This window comes from Cherax quadricarinatus, chromosome 7 (genome assembly GCF_038502225.1).
Source record: "Cherax quadricarinatus isolate ZL_2023a chromosome 7, ASM3850222v1, whole genome shotgun sequence".
Lineage (NCBI taxonomy): Eukaryota > Metazoa > Arthropoda > Malacostraca > Decapoda > Parastacidae > Cherax > Cherax quadricarinatus.
The window spans coordinates 62,719,795-62,736,060 of NC_091298.1; the positions used below are offsets into that span (position 1 = coordinate 62,719,795).

General features: G+C 34.2%; 1 protein-coding gene across 8 annotated transcripts in view; it reads right to left on the reverse strand.

Moving 5' to 3' along the window:
- Positions 1 to 16,266, reverse strand: part of LOC128686925 (hornerin) — a 121,795-nt gene that overhangs the window by 23,927 nt on the left and 81,602 nt on the right. For 7 of the 8 annotated variants that reach the window (XM_053774207.2, XM_053774210.2, XM_053774209.2 and 4 more), the window contains one exon: positions 7,258 to 15,948. In XM_053774207.2, coding sequence (XP_053630182.1) covers positions 14,707 to 15,948 — 1,242 coding nt within the window. In that variant the 3' untranslated portion in view covers positions 7,258 to 14,706. Of the gene's footprint in view, positions 1 to 7,257; positions 15,949 to 16,266 lie in introns of those variants that run through there. The other variant, XM_070082598.1, reaches the window with a different exon arrangement.

Below are 16,266 nucleotides of genomic sequence, written 5' to 3' on the forward strand. Positions count from 1 at the left end.
AACTGCCTAACATATTTGCTGTTGTTTTAAGCAACAGCTTCACACATTTTTGTTTTAAGTTGTATCTAAATACAAACTTGGCTCAAGAATGTGCTACTACAATACTGAACTGTATCACACTTTAGATCACTCTTCTCAGTAGTATTAACTCAAATAATTAAGTAATAATGACAAATATCCCAGAAATATTTGCATGTTTGAAATACACTAATATCATAGATTAATGGCTCAAATTAGTAATTCTTCAGTATGCAAAATGCAGTTCGACGAGTATAATTAAAAGATAAATATGCAATTTTGTTATAATGTACTTCACATTATAAAAAGTTGTCATCACACTGTAGAAACAATTCTGCTCAACTACACTACTCTGCATAATTTTAATATAGATGTTTGATTAGAAGTTGCTTTTCTAATTAAAAGAATGACCACAACCCCCTCTTCTCCATGATTAAAAAAAAAAAAAGCTGAATTACCAGAAAACCCTCAAATGCACCACCTTAAGCCACAGTAATGTGGGAGATTACTAAGTTCATAGTATTACAAATGCAGGTACATGTAGACAAATATATTACTTCATATAATGCAATGTGCTGTCACCTTCCTCCTGCTGGAGTGAAATTGTATTGCATTATTTTGTCCACACACACACTTAGGTAAAAAATAAACAAAACACGTCGATCAATAGTAACTTTATTTACGAAGAACTGAATGACAATGAGAAGCTTACCAGGGACAAAATTGTTCGTTTAATAGCATACGAGCCATTTCCAATAGTAAGGATAAATGAACTCAATATCTGAACTTTGGTGGACAATGCCTTAAAACATTCTATAAAGTTACATTTGCTGAAGTAGACTTTATATAAGACAGGAAGGACTAAAATCTCAAAATATTTATTACAATGCTGAAATGCACAAGTCCATAACTACGTAGTGCAATAAATATATTATGAAGCTAGTTTGAAGATTTTTTCTTATTTTTTTATTTTTTTGCAAAAGTAAATATACAGTACATGTAATGATTAATGTGCGGAAAAGCCAACATGGTAAAAAAAAAAAGTTTTAAGGCATTTTTTACCACAGTTAAGATGTGGGTGTATAATTTCTATGTCCCCTTTCTCTTGTTACATACTCTCCTTAAGTATCATTCTTTATACAGCATTATACTGTGTCATATTCTATTTATGACAAGTTATTTTTAATGTTTTAATTTTATCTCTTCCTACTCATTCTTCCAGTGACTGGCTTAACTCTTTTATTCCTTCTTCATAGCTTATTTGCACCAGTGAGGATGTGCTCCTTTGGCCCTTATTGTTTCACTTTTCATTTAAAACTCTGAAAGTTCCACACTGGTTATTCCTAGGTCTGCTTTCCTGTAAAATCTCCGTTGCCCCTCCCCTTCCTTTTTCTAGTGACCTCTGATTTCTTTTCTCTTCTTTCCAGTTTAAATACCTTGTTTTTATTTTAACTAAACTTCAACAAAGTCACATTTCTGACCATTTCTTCAGCCTCTTGAAGTCCTCTTGCAGTGTTATACCGCCCTCATCTGTGTGTATTATTAATTTATAAAGAAAGAAATGTAGTTTACTTCTGTTAAAAAGCAATTCATAAATATTTGATAATTGCCTAGTTACACACTCCCATCTTGATGCTCATATTCTTACTCTCACACCATTCAAGGATTCTTCAATCCCTGCTAGTACCTTTCCTGTCAACCCAGCTTGTTTCTCCAGTTGTTTATATAGTTTGCAATATGCATGCTGCCACCTGTCTGATCTTTAGTCTATCTGAGAGCAACAGTGTTCAAGAAATTTGTTTGCTACATGTCAATTTCTGCTTATAAGCATAAGGTATATTAATACCGAAAATGTTTGAAATTAACACACATGCAAAGCTTACGACATTTATTAGGACTTTAAGGAAACACTGTCCACTGGGGGCTTCTGAACCTCAATTTTTTATACATCTTGAATGGTTTGTATTAATGTCTTATTTTTTTTTTTTTTAAGTACAGTACCAACATTGCATTTACTGCCACCTAATTTCCTGGCAAGACATCTCTTCTCAATTATTTCCTGAAGATCTACAAGAGGTTGCACATTATTCAAGATTCTTTTAGTATCTATGGTGATACTTCACCAGGTACAGTAGCAATGTCTTAGATGTGTAATGCCCCAATAATCATCTAAATTCAATAGCAATTTATATTCTCCATTTCTGGTACTTGTCCTTGAGTATGTGAAAATCAACTGTGAATCTTCTATTAAGCTCATTATCATTTATCCTGATGCATGCATTTGGAATTTACACACATGCAAGAATGGTGCTAAAAATGCTAGGCTTAAGTGAGAAAGCCCTTAAAGGCAAACTACATAAAAAAAAAAATTCTGTTTATGGGAGTTAATTATTTTCTTGAATCTTTTTCCAGTACTTTTTCAATACCTCTGAAAGCAAACCAAAAATGGGGTGAAGTATCAACACCAGGATATTGTAAACAATACAGTAATTGGACACCAGTGTACCAACATGCAATGTCTTAAACAGGAATGACATACAGGTGACTTCACTAAAAGCAAATGTGCCATCATGTATACTACTATATAAAAACAAAAGTGATTACCTATTTGGTTATCAGAAACAGGTTATCACTAGTAACATTACACTACACAGTCAGCCTTCCAAATTTGTGGTAGCCTGGATTCAACAATTAAGTTTGACTAAAGGGCCTCCTGTAAATAATTTTCAGTATTGTTCACCGTGTTTCTCAAGTTGCCATTTTGTTATTGCTTTGTGTGCAACCTTTTAACTGAAAATCAACCACAGGATCTTCTTAAAAATGTGCTCCCTGCAACTCCTACACCCAAATCTCTCTTCTCAATTGGTATTCTTTCTCATACAAATCAATATTAATGTGGTTAACACAATATGTAAGGAGCTGACCTTGGAAAAACATTAGCCCAAATTTCAAATAATTATACATTAGTGTTTAATGGCAATCACAGTTCCTGAATTTGCTGGGACCTCTAAGAACACATGTCCCATGAATCTGAACATTTAGTAAACTATATAGAGTACAAGATATACACACAAATGTGCACACACATTTATGCACTTTTTTTTCACTGTCTAGCTTTTATCAATTCAATGCTGCAAATCGGGTAGAAGCTTCCACAGTGTCAAGATGTCCTTATTTTTGACTTAAGAATGTGCTGTAACTACAATGGTTACCCATTAAACCAAAGTCTGACTCAACAGTTAAGAACAGAAAGATTACTACAGGCACTTAGCATCTTTCAAAATAAGAAATACTAAAAACATAAGTTCAATATTGAATATTATTTTACATAAATAATTAATTAATATGTAGATCTTTAACTGTATACAATAATTCTTGACCAGGCAGCTACTGTGTAAACCCAGAAATGGTAATTATGTTATACTGTCCAAATCCAGGAAGTAAAAACACTAGCAGATACTCTACAAATTTCCACATGCCACAGAGTGCAGAAATTTTTTTGCCACAGCAACTACTTTGTAGTTTGATTTTACAGAGATAAAAGTAAAAAAGTTACATTGTGATGTTCTATAATTAATGGTGCTCCATCAACTTAACTTTACCTTGTAAAAAGCTTTGCAATTCTCTTACCTTCTCACATGATAGTGCTAATAAGTTTTACAATTTCTCATCTCTTTTCTACTAAATTGTACTATAAAAGCCTTACCTACACAACCACACACTCACGTATAAGCTTTTCTTAGACAGTCTTTCTATTTTCTATAATGTAAAAACTTGTATAAACAGTTTCTAATATTATAACAAAATGAGAAGAACAGTGTCAAACTCACTCTCTTTGTTTTAATTCAACTGCTCCTTCTGCCAAGGCAGGATAATCCAAAAGAAAACCCAGTCAATGATTTTCACTCAATTGCTGTCCTTCCAAAAGTTTGCTGGTATCACAGTCAAACTACCCTCCAACTGCAACATACCCATCCCTCCTTCAAAGCACCTTTCCCACCACCAGGACTCAAGTCCGGCTAATCAGCTTCCCTAAATTCCTTCATAAAAGTTACACTGCTCTCACCCCAACGGAACATCCATTAAAAAACCACTTGTCTTAATGCACTCCTACCAAACCTGCTCAAATCAAGCTCCTAAAATGGCTTTTTGTACCCCTTGCTTTTAACCATTCCTAGGGCCCCAGCTGCTCTTACCTTGCATCCTAGATTTATACACTCATGGTCAACCTATCCCTCTCCATCCTCTCCACATGCCCAAACCACCCTTTTGACTTGTACCCTTGGTCACCTCACATCATGTTTTAGTTTCTACACTCCAAATTCTCTCCATGACACTCACACCACACACTTCTCTCAATTATTAAAAAATAAAACATTAATAAACAAAAATAGAAAATAATGGATAAAAAATATAAAATGTTTCATAATCCACTACAAATTTTAAGAATATTAAAAAAAATATTACCACTACCTTCTTTCCCTGGGCAAGCATATAGATTTAAATTTAATAAAAGTATTGTTTTTAATATTTTTATATGATCCAAGACTTGGGATAAGTCCGAATACTGCATCTATCAGTGAATGAGCTTAAGAAAAATTACTGGTTAGGGTTCCTCTTCCTAAAATCACACTTTCCTTCATTTCGTAAAATAAAATTTCAACTTCTCCATATGCTTTTTTTTTTTTTAACCCTTTGACTGTCGCGGCCGTATATATACGTCTTACGAGGTACTGTGTTTGACGTATACTCAAATTCTAGCGGCTTCAAATCAGGCAGGAGAAAGCTGGTAGGCCCACATGTGAGAGAATGGGTGTGTGTGGCCAGTGTGCACCATATAAAAAAATTCCTGGAGCACGCAGTGCATAATGAGAAAAAAAAAAAACAGACCGTTTTTTTTTTAATTAAAATGCCGACTTTGTGGTCTATTTTCATATAGCATTTATGGTTGTATTCTCGTTTTCTTGGTCTCATTTGATAGAATGGAAAACATATTATAGAAATAAAGGTGATTTTGATTGATTTTACTATAAAAAGAACCTAGAAATGGAGCTCAAAGTAGGGGAAATGTTTGATTTTTGCCAATGTTCAAAAGTAAACAAATGATGCCATTGTCCAATAAATGTCCAACTAGCCATTCTAATATGCAGTCATGAATGGGTTGATGTTATTTATACAATTATTACAGTATTGCAGTAGTCTGCATAATAATAAGTCTTCTATTTTTTGTTTGAATAAAAATTCAAAATAGAAAGCAAGAGTAATATCAGAGGGGCCTGGAGACATGACTGACGAGCAAAGAAAATGTTATTTTAGAGCCAGGAATGTCTGCATTGTTCATTCTGGACCTTATTTTGAAATTGTCATATTTTTTTAGTTTTCGTGCATTTGGCCAACTTGCAAATTTCTGACCACATTATTAGGTAGTTGAAATCAGTAAATGGGCAGTTTCTTGTACTCAATCGATAGAAAAAATGGAGTTCTAAAGAAATAGCTATGAGTTTGGGCGACTGGAACAATGGAATTAGCCGAAAATAGGGCTCAAAGTGGGAGAAATCGCCGATTTGTAAACAGTGCCGAGGTCGCTAACTTCGCGAGAGCATAATTCCGTCAGTTTTCCATCAAATTTCGTTTTTTTTTTTTTGGTGTCATTACAATCGGGAAAAGATTCTCTATCATTTCATAAGAAAAAATAATTTTTTTTTTTAAATTTTGCGATACCAGGAGACACCTCAGGATTGGGGGTTGCGACAGTCAAGGGGTTAAATCCTAAATAACAGAAGAATCAACATAAAATGTTTAAAAGCAGTTGTTTCCAAATGTGCAAAGGTCCAAGTTAGAGTCCTTGAAAAATTAATCTTTATGCTGAAGTTCCTCAGGTAAATAGTTTCAATTACCTGTGCCCATTTTTTTTTTTACTTGGTACATGACCCCTAAATTGGAAACTTAACTTTAGAGTTCCATTCAGCATATTCTCGATGGATTTTCCATACCAAAACCTCTTTCTGATGCATTTCAATATTAACTACATTAGCAATACTGAAAGCATTATGACCTGTTTAAACAGTTTACAAAAGCCCAAATCTGAAACAAAATTTATTATAAAGACAGAATTTGGTGAATTCTAACTTCACAAGACCTGTAGCTTTTGTGAATTTAGGGGATTTACAGTACTTTATGGACTTGTCATACTTCTTGGAAAAAAAAAAAAAAAAAAATCCACCATTTCATACTGTCCACATGAAATTACTATTCTGTATTTACATATGAAAATCAAATATTTACATATGCAAATACAAATGTACTGAACTCACTGCACGGAGAGCTAAAATCCATGACAAAAGCAAGTGTATTTACTTGTGTGCCAACATAATCTTTGTTATCAATTTTAACTTTTTCAATTAATGTGCAGGATTCAAACCTAAAGCCAAGTACATATTAACTCGAGGATCTACCAATGTATTATGATGGCTTCTCAAGTTGTGTTTGCTGGGACCCCAGCCACTCTTTTTTTTGGCAAACTTCTCACCACCAAGTTTGTGTAATCAAATCTAGCTGCTTTATCTTTCAATTACTGCCAATGCTTCAGAAAAATATTTTATTTTCATAAACGTGTAAACTTCATGAATTTGATCCACATCAGAATTATTAGATAAAACGCTCATGACCATAGCTGCAGATTGCTATGGCCTTTAAAGACAGTATCACTGTGCAGAAGACAACATGGTTATCCAAAATACAGTGGTACCCAAGTTTCGTACACCTCCCAACTTGAACAATTATGTAAGTGTATTATTGTAAGTGCTTTTGTAAGTGTATTTTTGAGAGTCTGAAACGGACTAATCTAAGTTACATTATTCCTTTTGGGAACAAATTTGTTCGGTAACGGCACTTGAACAGCCTTCTGGAATGAATTATGGCAGAAACTCAGGGTACCACTGTAGATGATAAATAAAAGTATTTAGTGTATCTGAAAATTTTCAAACACCACAGTCCTAAATGTGGAAGCATAGTTCATTCATGTAGGGCAAGATAAGAAACTTACTATTGCAAAATTGCAATAAAATACTAGGCCATCCAACGACTACTCTCAACTATGCTTCCACATTTTCCAGTGAAACTAACGTTGTCACGTGAAAAAAAAAAGTCAGCATCAGTCATATTGCATTTCCATATAGCAAGCCACAGGTACTTTTATATGGAATGCTTGCATAAGTTGGTCTGATTAATAAAACCGAAGAATAGACTAATTATTTATTTTATAATATTTCATCAATATATGATAGCAACATACTACAGTAAATTCCAATTACTTATAATGAACATAGTACGAACGTGATCTCACATTTTTCAGTGTCATTTTTTATGTAGCAAGACACCTAATCTTATTAATGCATTTTCCCAAGTGATCGCTGGCTATCTTTTAGCATTTTCATCAACATTTCTAATTTTTTATAATGCCTTTAGAAAAGAAAGAAGAATATCACAAAGACACAGAGAACATTAAAGACGTGCAAAACCATCACAAACACAGTCATCGTCAAGGGAAAAGAACACATTAATACGTGCAAGAATATTACAATTCTTGAATGATTTCAAATTTAAGACTACTGTACCAATTTCTTCTTTCCAAAATAACAAGTGCAGCTTTCATAATAACAAGCATTAGATGTACTGATAAAGTACATTCTTAAGTCATGTGACTTAAGCTACAAGTTTTCCTAACTGCTCTTTGCACGGGATCTTTGTTAAGTCTGTAAATCAAAGATAGCCATTATGAAAAGAGAAGTCTGTGTGTAAAGTTAATACTGACCATATTTTATAGATCAAAGAGATGGATATAGTGAGTGAATTTAAATATCTGGAAATCTACTATACTCAGTAAAGCGTTACGATTAAAATAGCAAATTGTTCAATGAGATGGGACTAACAAACGGGAACTGGTAAACAGAGCACTGTACAACGTGCAAGAGCTCTACATTATAAGTGTTTTGTATATAAAGTTACTGAATGCTAAATTTTAAAGCTAATATTAGAACAGATGGTAATTAACTATGCACATAATGAACATTAAAGATTTAACTGATAAAAGACTAGTTATGAACAACTGCTAAATTTGTCTCAACTGCTACTAATGTAGATGTGGATTCAAACCCCTGCCTTGGTGTCAAGATATTACAATACAGACGCCGATTCTTACAACAGCAAAAAGGTTTGATTAAAAAATAAAATATGAAAAACCATGAACATTACCGAAGGGCCACATGGCTATTTCATGTCAAGAACAATAGATATGCAATGTGTCTTGGACTACTAATACTGCATAATCACTGAAAATGGTTAAAAGCTTTAGGCAAAGAACTTAAAATGTAAGGATTAGGAGAGAAGTGAAGGGGAAAGCATAAATGACCAAAGTAGGAAAGAGCAGAGCTAACATGGCTCAGAAAATGTTAAAAGCTAAATTTTTTATAGTATTATAAGGCTTCAAGTGTAGGAAAGGTAATTTCATGCAGAGCACTGATAAAGTCACAGGTCTACGAATGAAAATGAATAAAGGCCAATATGAAGAACAGCACAGGTACAGCAATCATGAAAAAAATGTAATAATCTTTGCAATGAATCACTCCGCTATGAAGGTTTAAATGGTAATAGCCACTAACTACTCCAAGCTTGTGTATATGTACACGAAGATGGGTATTAAAACATAGTATAACATCAATGAAAAGGGGAAGGGGAGACGAAAAAAAAGTTATACAAACTTACTTTGTCAAAACCACTATTGATAAAGAGATCTTCTGATAAATAAAAAATCTAATTTAGTTAATACTTTTAAATTAAACCCTGTATGTTCATTAATTCAACATCTGAAGATGTACATTTTCTAAGTAGAAAGTTGAGCTTCAAAAGCAAAGTTTATAGTTCTTTCTTCCCATCCCCTCCCTGCTTTTTTGAAGGTAGATGGGACCTCTTCAGTTAACTGCCAAAAAATTTTTTTTTTTTCCATATAAACCATTAACAGTTCCATTTGAATTTGTACACACATTTCACAACTGTTCAGAAAAACAGAAAGCAGTATTATTTGGCAACCAACCACAACCTCCCGTGTCAATCAACTTTATATAAACAAGCAACATTCAGATGCCAAATCATACTAAATATGCTGTTATTAACTAGCAAAATGGTTCTTTGCCCATAGAATTGCAACAATACTAGGTGTATTTCTGTTTTATTTACATTCAAGTTGATCTGGGTGATATAAGATCAATTACACCACCATTGTTCTCTTTTGATTTATATAAAATCTGATGTACTTTAATGGTTTTGGACATGATGAATGGCAAGTTGGCAAGCAGCCTTAAGATTACTAATGTTAAATAAATTTTTTGGTACTGGATACAAATCCTACCAAAATATTTCTGTTTAAATCATTAAATACTGCAAGCTAGTATATTTGGCACATCCATTTCAAACACCCAAACTTTTGGTGACAGAGCCATATACTGGCTGTCATTGTCACTCACAGAAGGGTAGGAACCCCGTCTACTTATATTTTTTTTGCATTTCTCATATAGTCGTGCCACTCCTTAGTTTGTTTCAATTTTTCTAATGCCACAGTACCATATCAGCAAACATATACCCACCAAGACTAAGTCACAACACTGACTGAAACAATACACAACCTATCCAAAACAGATGTATTTTTGATTTGTTGGATAGTTGTGAAATATTACCTGTAACTGTACCTCTTAATTTTCTTCCATGTTCTGCCTTTTAATATACCTTTTTTTGTTCTACATTATACTGTATACATGTTATCTTTAGGTAATCCATTTTTTTTTTATCTACTATTGCCTTGTAGTATCAAATCTTTAAGTAATCCAGCTTTTTTTTTTATCTACTATTGCCTTGTAGTATCAAATCCTTCATACAGTACTTATGATAACCAAACCAGACTATATTTCATCAACATTGTTCCCACCTGCTCTTTCAATATTTGGAGAATTAATTCAAATGTAGTTATCACCTCAAGAATGAGGACCTTATTTAACAAGAGAACAAGGCATAAAAATATAAAGATAGACAGACACTTTTATTTTGCTAAGTACAAAACAATACTGCTTGCACTTCCATTTGTGTGTGTGTGTGTGTATAAAGTTTTACAAAATATTCACAAGAAAATTAATTTAATATCTATGACATCACTGAGGTGACCTAAAGCTGCCAAGTGAATAAAAACAATTCACACCTTATCTGCCCAGCAGATAAGGTGTGAATTGACACTTCTTGCTTAATTTGCTTGCTAAAATCAGGAGTATTTAAAATATAATTTTCTTTTTGCCTTGTAAATCAAATACATCATACAAGTCAACAACAGATACCCAATTCTTTCTTACTGTTGAGATAGTAGTAGGTTGAATAAAATTTTTTTTTAAAAATCTTTTAACGTTAAACCTATAAGAGTAGGAAACTACAAATATGTAGCAGGCTGAGGTGCAATATTCGAACTAGCATGCAACTATTTTATTAAAGGATTCTACACTTTTGAGAAGTACAGCATGAAATATTCTTAACAAGTTTCTATGTATCTAAAAGTTTATGTATTGCTGTATAAATCCCCCCACCCCAAAAAAAGTAGAACGAAGCAAAGATGAAAATAAATTTACCCTCGCATATTTTCTAGACACTTATCCAAGACAAACATGGTCCAATGTTGACCTACCTACCTACCTAAAATCTTACCTAGTTCATTATAATCTTGCACAATCAAACCTACTTGATGTTTCAGCCCTTTCCTCTATACACCACTTTCACACTATCCTATAATTTCAAGCCTCCACTGGATACACCCAACAGGATAGAAGAGAAAACTGATAGGGTAGACAGGGACAGGCTGTTTGAGGCAAAAAGCCGGAACTTGAGGACGCAGCTGGAAGTTAAAGACAAGTGAGCCACAGAGATGTCAGGAAGTATTTCTTCGATCTCAAGGTGGTTAGAAAGTGGAATGATCCCTGTTAAATTGTAGTAGTAGACTCCATACATAGTTTTAAGAGCAGGAGAGAGAAAAAAAAAAGGCAAGTACGCACGCGCACGCACACACACGTGCAAGTATGACAGGGCCTATGAGGCTACAGAGTGTCAAGTTAAGAGGCAGGACCAGGACCTGACAATCAACCCCTGCACACACAATATTGTGCTTTTCATATAAATACACTAATTTCTTCAATTCTTATTCACTATATAATATTCACACCATATAACTCTTGACAAGCCATTTCCTGTTTTCAATATCCTAATTGCAACATTTAAAGACAATGCTTCACATGCCAAGTTTCAAACCCTCTATAATCAGTTTCACTTTCTTTTTCATCCACTGACAAACCTCAATACAAAAACCCTAATTAATACTCTAGCAATGTTTATTCCAGCATCTAATCTATAATTTAACTCATCCACCAAAGACCCAACCACTGAGACACCCAAACAATTTATTTTGACCTCTGTTTTATTTTCTTTGCTCTTACTTAATCTCACCTTAATCATTTCTGCATTCACTTTTAACTCTCTTCTATTAATAGGCTTTCCAGAGTACTCTACCAACCTCTGTGGTTACACTTGCAAATTTTCCAATAAAATACCACCATTCACAATAGCAATTATTTAAACTCCAACTCTTAATTTAATTTCTGTCTCTTGCAGCCACACTACAGAAGAACACTGCAGCAAGACTACTATCCTATACCTGGTAGATCTTACAAGCACCCAAGCCCTCCCACTTATATGCTTGTCCAAACTCTTTTTAAAAGTAGCCCAAAGCACAATACTGGCTTTAACAATACTACTGAGCAGTTTGCTCCACTTACAACATTTTGCAGCCCTATCTATGAACACCTTGCACAGCTATAATGACATCACATACTTTTGCTGAAGTCCTACTGGAAATATTGCTATACTTTCTTACACTTGCTAATCTGTACCTCACTCCTATAAATAATAAAAAAGTTAAGAGCATTCAGCAATGGGCCATACACTACATCATAAATATGTATCATTATGAGGAGAATACATCAAAATTATTTGTCAAAATTAGCACTCCCACCCATGAGGCTGCCTTAGCAATGAGATACACATTTCAATATTTTGCAAGGTCTGTAGGAACCTCCTGCCATGAACTTTTGCCATATTTTATAAAGACTTTAAAAGTTGTCCTGTCCACCACCATCCACCCCAGGAATATAATATATACAGCTATGGATGATAATTCTTTATCGAAACATTCTCCATTATTCACAAAACTTTAATACAGCTCATAAGACTCTTGGATTATTCTAGGGTTTGATACAAGCTGTTTTTTGACTACCCTTATTATAACATATTTGTTCTCAAATCTGGCTAAACTGTTAATCAATGCATTGGCAATATTGTACTGGTTTCACCTGGAAACATTTAAATAACCATTAAAATATGGCATGTCAAACTTGAACTGTATTTTAATTTATATTAAAAAAAAAAAAAAAAAAAAAAAAAAAAAAAAGTTTCCTTGTCATTTTCAGTTTAATACCCAAGTCTTGCCAGACCACACCAACTTTAGAGAGGAACCAATTCTATATTAAATATGGAGTAATTTGTAATTTTTTTTTTTTCAACAAGTCGGCCATCTCCCACCGAGGCAGGGTGACACTTATATGTAATACGTACATCTAAGCATATTACATAGAGAGCTTTTGTAGGTGATTTTGACTTGTCTCACTATTTTTTTGCTTCATTTCTATAGTATCAAACTAATGAATGATGGAGCATATTAGCTCAGCTAATAGGAATGTTGTTAACAATTCAAGTCAAAGCTAGTTAAAGTGCTTGTGAAATTTAAAAAAAGTATAAAAATGATCAATTTATAAAAGATGACAGATCTTCCATAAATTATAGCAGTATAGTACATACTTGGTGGTGTGGCTTAGGCTGAAACACCCTCACTAACTGGGCACACAACTATCTAGTCTGGAAGCATTAGCCGTCTTCAATTTTATGACATCCACGATGAATTATTTGCAAACTAAGATCCATAAGTAAAAAAAAAAACTATGAAAATAATAGTAAAGTAATTTGTTTAAATATCTGACAACACTGTGCATGCAAACTTGGTGGTTTACATTTTCTAGTACATGATTAAATTATCATTTATCATTAACAGTGAGGATTACTAAATTGAATAGTCCAGTTAAGAAGCTAAGTACTAGTGATGAGACACTACTAGCATGATTATCCTCTACATCTCTCTCCTACATGTTCAGTGTATTATGTCTGGTATAGCAATTGGGTCCTTCACTCAAAATATTTCATAACATTTTTAATAAGTGTATTGTCAGTGCACTTGTACCAACTACCTTTATCAGTAATAATCTAGTGTTGGTAACATTACCTGAACAAGATTTACATTTAAATAATTAAAAAATGTACCAGTAATTAATAGTGCACAGCACACGAATTAAAACTTTCCTCATAAATACTACCTCAGACTATAATCGTAATTTGTGAAAACACCACAACCCCAAAATATGGTTGTATTCCTCAAAATGGCATGTAAATGACACTCTTGAGCTGCATTACAAGAAACATCTTGTTTATTCCCGGAAGAAGCAAAATAAAGAGCAACTGGCCAGTGGTTATACTTAGCTCTGGATAAAACTTATAATTATAAACATTACAATCTGTGTTTAGGCTTTGTAATATAACAATGCAAACAAGAATTAAATAAACAAGAATGAAAATAAGTAGAAAAAATTAATTTTACCACTGCTTATGTGGTAATACATGTATTTGATACTTATCAAATATAATATTAAGCATGAACAAAAGAAAACAGAAAACTACAGAGCAGATTTTGGTTTTCCAATGTCATATAATTTTGATAAAATATTAGGAATTTAAGAGAGAAACCTTGAATAAATTATGAGAACTCCAGACCAACATACAACTTCACAAAAGAAATTATAACAATATTTCTAAGCAAAAGGTGGGAGGCCCAACCCTTAATTAGAGTGATGAAGGCTTTACTTTTAATACAACACAAATTTTAATCATGTCAGTTGGTTCTGAAGTCATCAACAGAAAAATGACTAAGTGAAAGTTCATAAATATGCAAATGTTTGAGATGGATGTTTCTCTCGAAACATCCATCTCAAACTTAGGTACCTTTAATTAGAAAATAGCCAGGGAACACAAGGAATATGCAATATACACATCTCCCCCACAAGTGCAGTTCTACTCAACTGCAGGAATACATAACGCAAGTAGCATCCATGCTTCATTACATCTTACTACAACACATTCACAATGTTAAGCAACACTAACCCAACACACCTAAACCTTGTGTTAATTCTATCATCTAAAAATGTTTAATGCTGCAGCTGGGAATGGAACAAGGTTAATCAAATAAAACAAAACAAAAATGTATGTGAACCATATCATTCAAGTTGCTGCAGGTGAATCGAGTATTACAGTGGCAAACATCTTCAATACACATGCATTTAATGATAACATATGTATGTTCATTTAAATTTAAGTACAAAGAAAAGAAAAGTTTACAAATAATATTTAACAATTAGATGCTTAATAATAAATGTTGCTTTTGTCTCTCTCAAGGTTTAATACTTAAAACTTTTTTTAATGCAGTCTGCACTGCCTGTAAATCTACCTTGGTCCAAAAAATCCCCGACCTTGATAATTTTGTGCAAGAAATCCTTGGTAAAGTATACTCTGAGCTGATCTAATCCAGCCAAGATAATCCTGACCAGAGTAACTGATACCACTAGTTTGTATCTGACTGAAAGTGGCCTGTCTATTAATTGCATGACCCATGCCTACCCTACCACTGTCACTAAGGTTCAGTCCTCTTTGCACTATATTACCATGCCTGACAGCTAATCCATTATCTTTCATTAAGCTGGGAAGTGGCTTCTGTGAATCACCTTTCCCACTGCCCAAGTTTCGTTCATTACCAGCTCTCTGAGCAGCATTTGCATTGATATTGCCTATCCCAGAAGTACCTTGACCAGCACCAGCATTACTGGCTGCACCTTGAGTGCCACCACCTCGGCTGGATGCACCACGACCGTCACCACCTTGGCTGGCTGTGTTACGACTGTCTCCACCTTGTTTGGCCATATCACGATTGCCACCACCTTGTTTGGCAGTATGACGACTGTCCCCACCATGTTTGATAGCATCACGACTGTCACTACCTTGTTTAGCCGTATCACGACTGTCACCACCTTGTTTGGACGTATCACGAGTGTCACTATCTTGTTTGGCCATATCATGACTGTTACCACTTTGTCTGGCTGTATCACGACTGTCACCACCTTGGCCAATTTTACTCTGACTTGTGTTAACTTGACCAGTTTTGCTGTGATTAGTACCCCCTTGATCCCTGGCACCTGAACTAGCACTAACTTGACTGGATGCTCCATTATTAATATTGCCTTGGCTTGATGCACTTTGGCCAGGTTTACCCTTAGTACCGCCTTGACCAGCTTCACCATGATTACCACCATGCTGAATCTTAGTGGAAGAACATTGGCCATCACTGCCTTGGCTGCCTATACCCTTTCTATCTTTAATGCTATCTTTCATAGGCACGCCAACTACAACTTGAGAGGCAACATTCCGGCCAGCTGCATTTTGGCCACTTGCACCTACAATCTTATCGACTTGTTTACCTTGCTGTTTAGCAGCATCACAAGAATTACCACGTGGCAGGACTGCATCATTGGACCGAGTGGTTTTGCCGCTGGTACTTACATCTGAGAAGCGGCCAGCATCTTTGTCACATACCTTGAGGAAAGTCTCCCTCTCTTCCTCAACTGCATCTTCTCCTTCAACTTCTTTGTTTTCAATTGCTGGTGTTGTTTCCATAATATCCTCCATTTCCACCTAACAAGTAAACAAAACTGCCTTAGTTTAATCACAAAAAAAAAAAAAAAAAAAATGTGTAAAACAATCTTTTAATGCTTAGTTAGTTTTCCATAATCATCTTCCAAATCTTGCTAACATAATACCCAACTACCTTCATACATCATGCAACAAATCAGATGGAACAAAATTTATCCAGCCACACAAATCCAACTTCAACCAAAAACTGATTTTTACAACTTGTACCACATAAACAATTGCGTATAACTCCAATATACACTGACAACCTTAACTGATAACCTATGCATTATCATCACTAATTACAACTGCCACCACCAC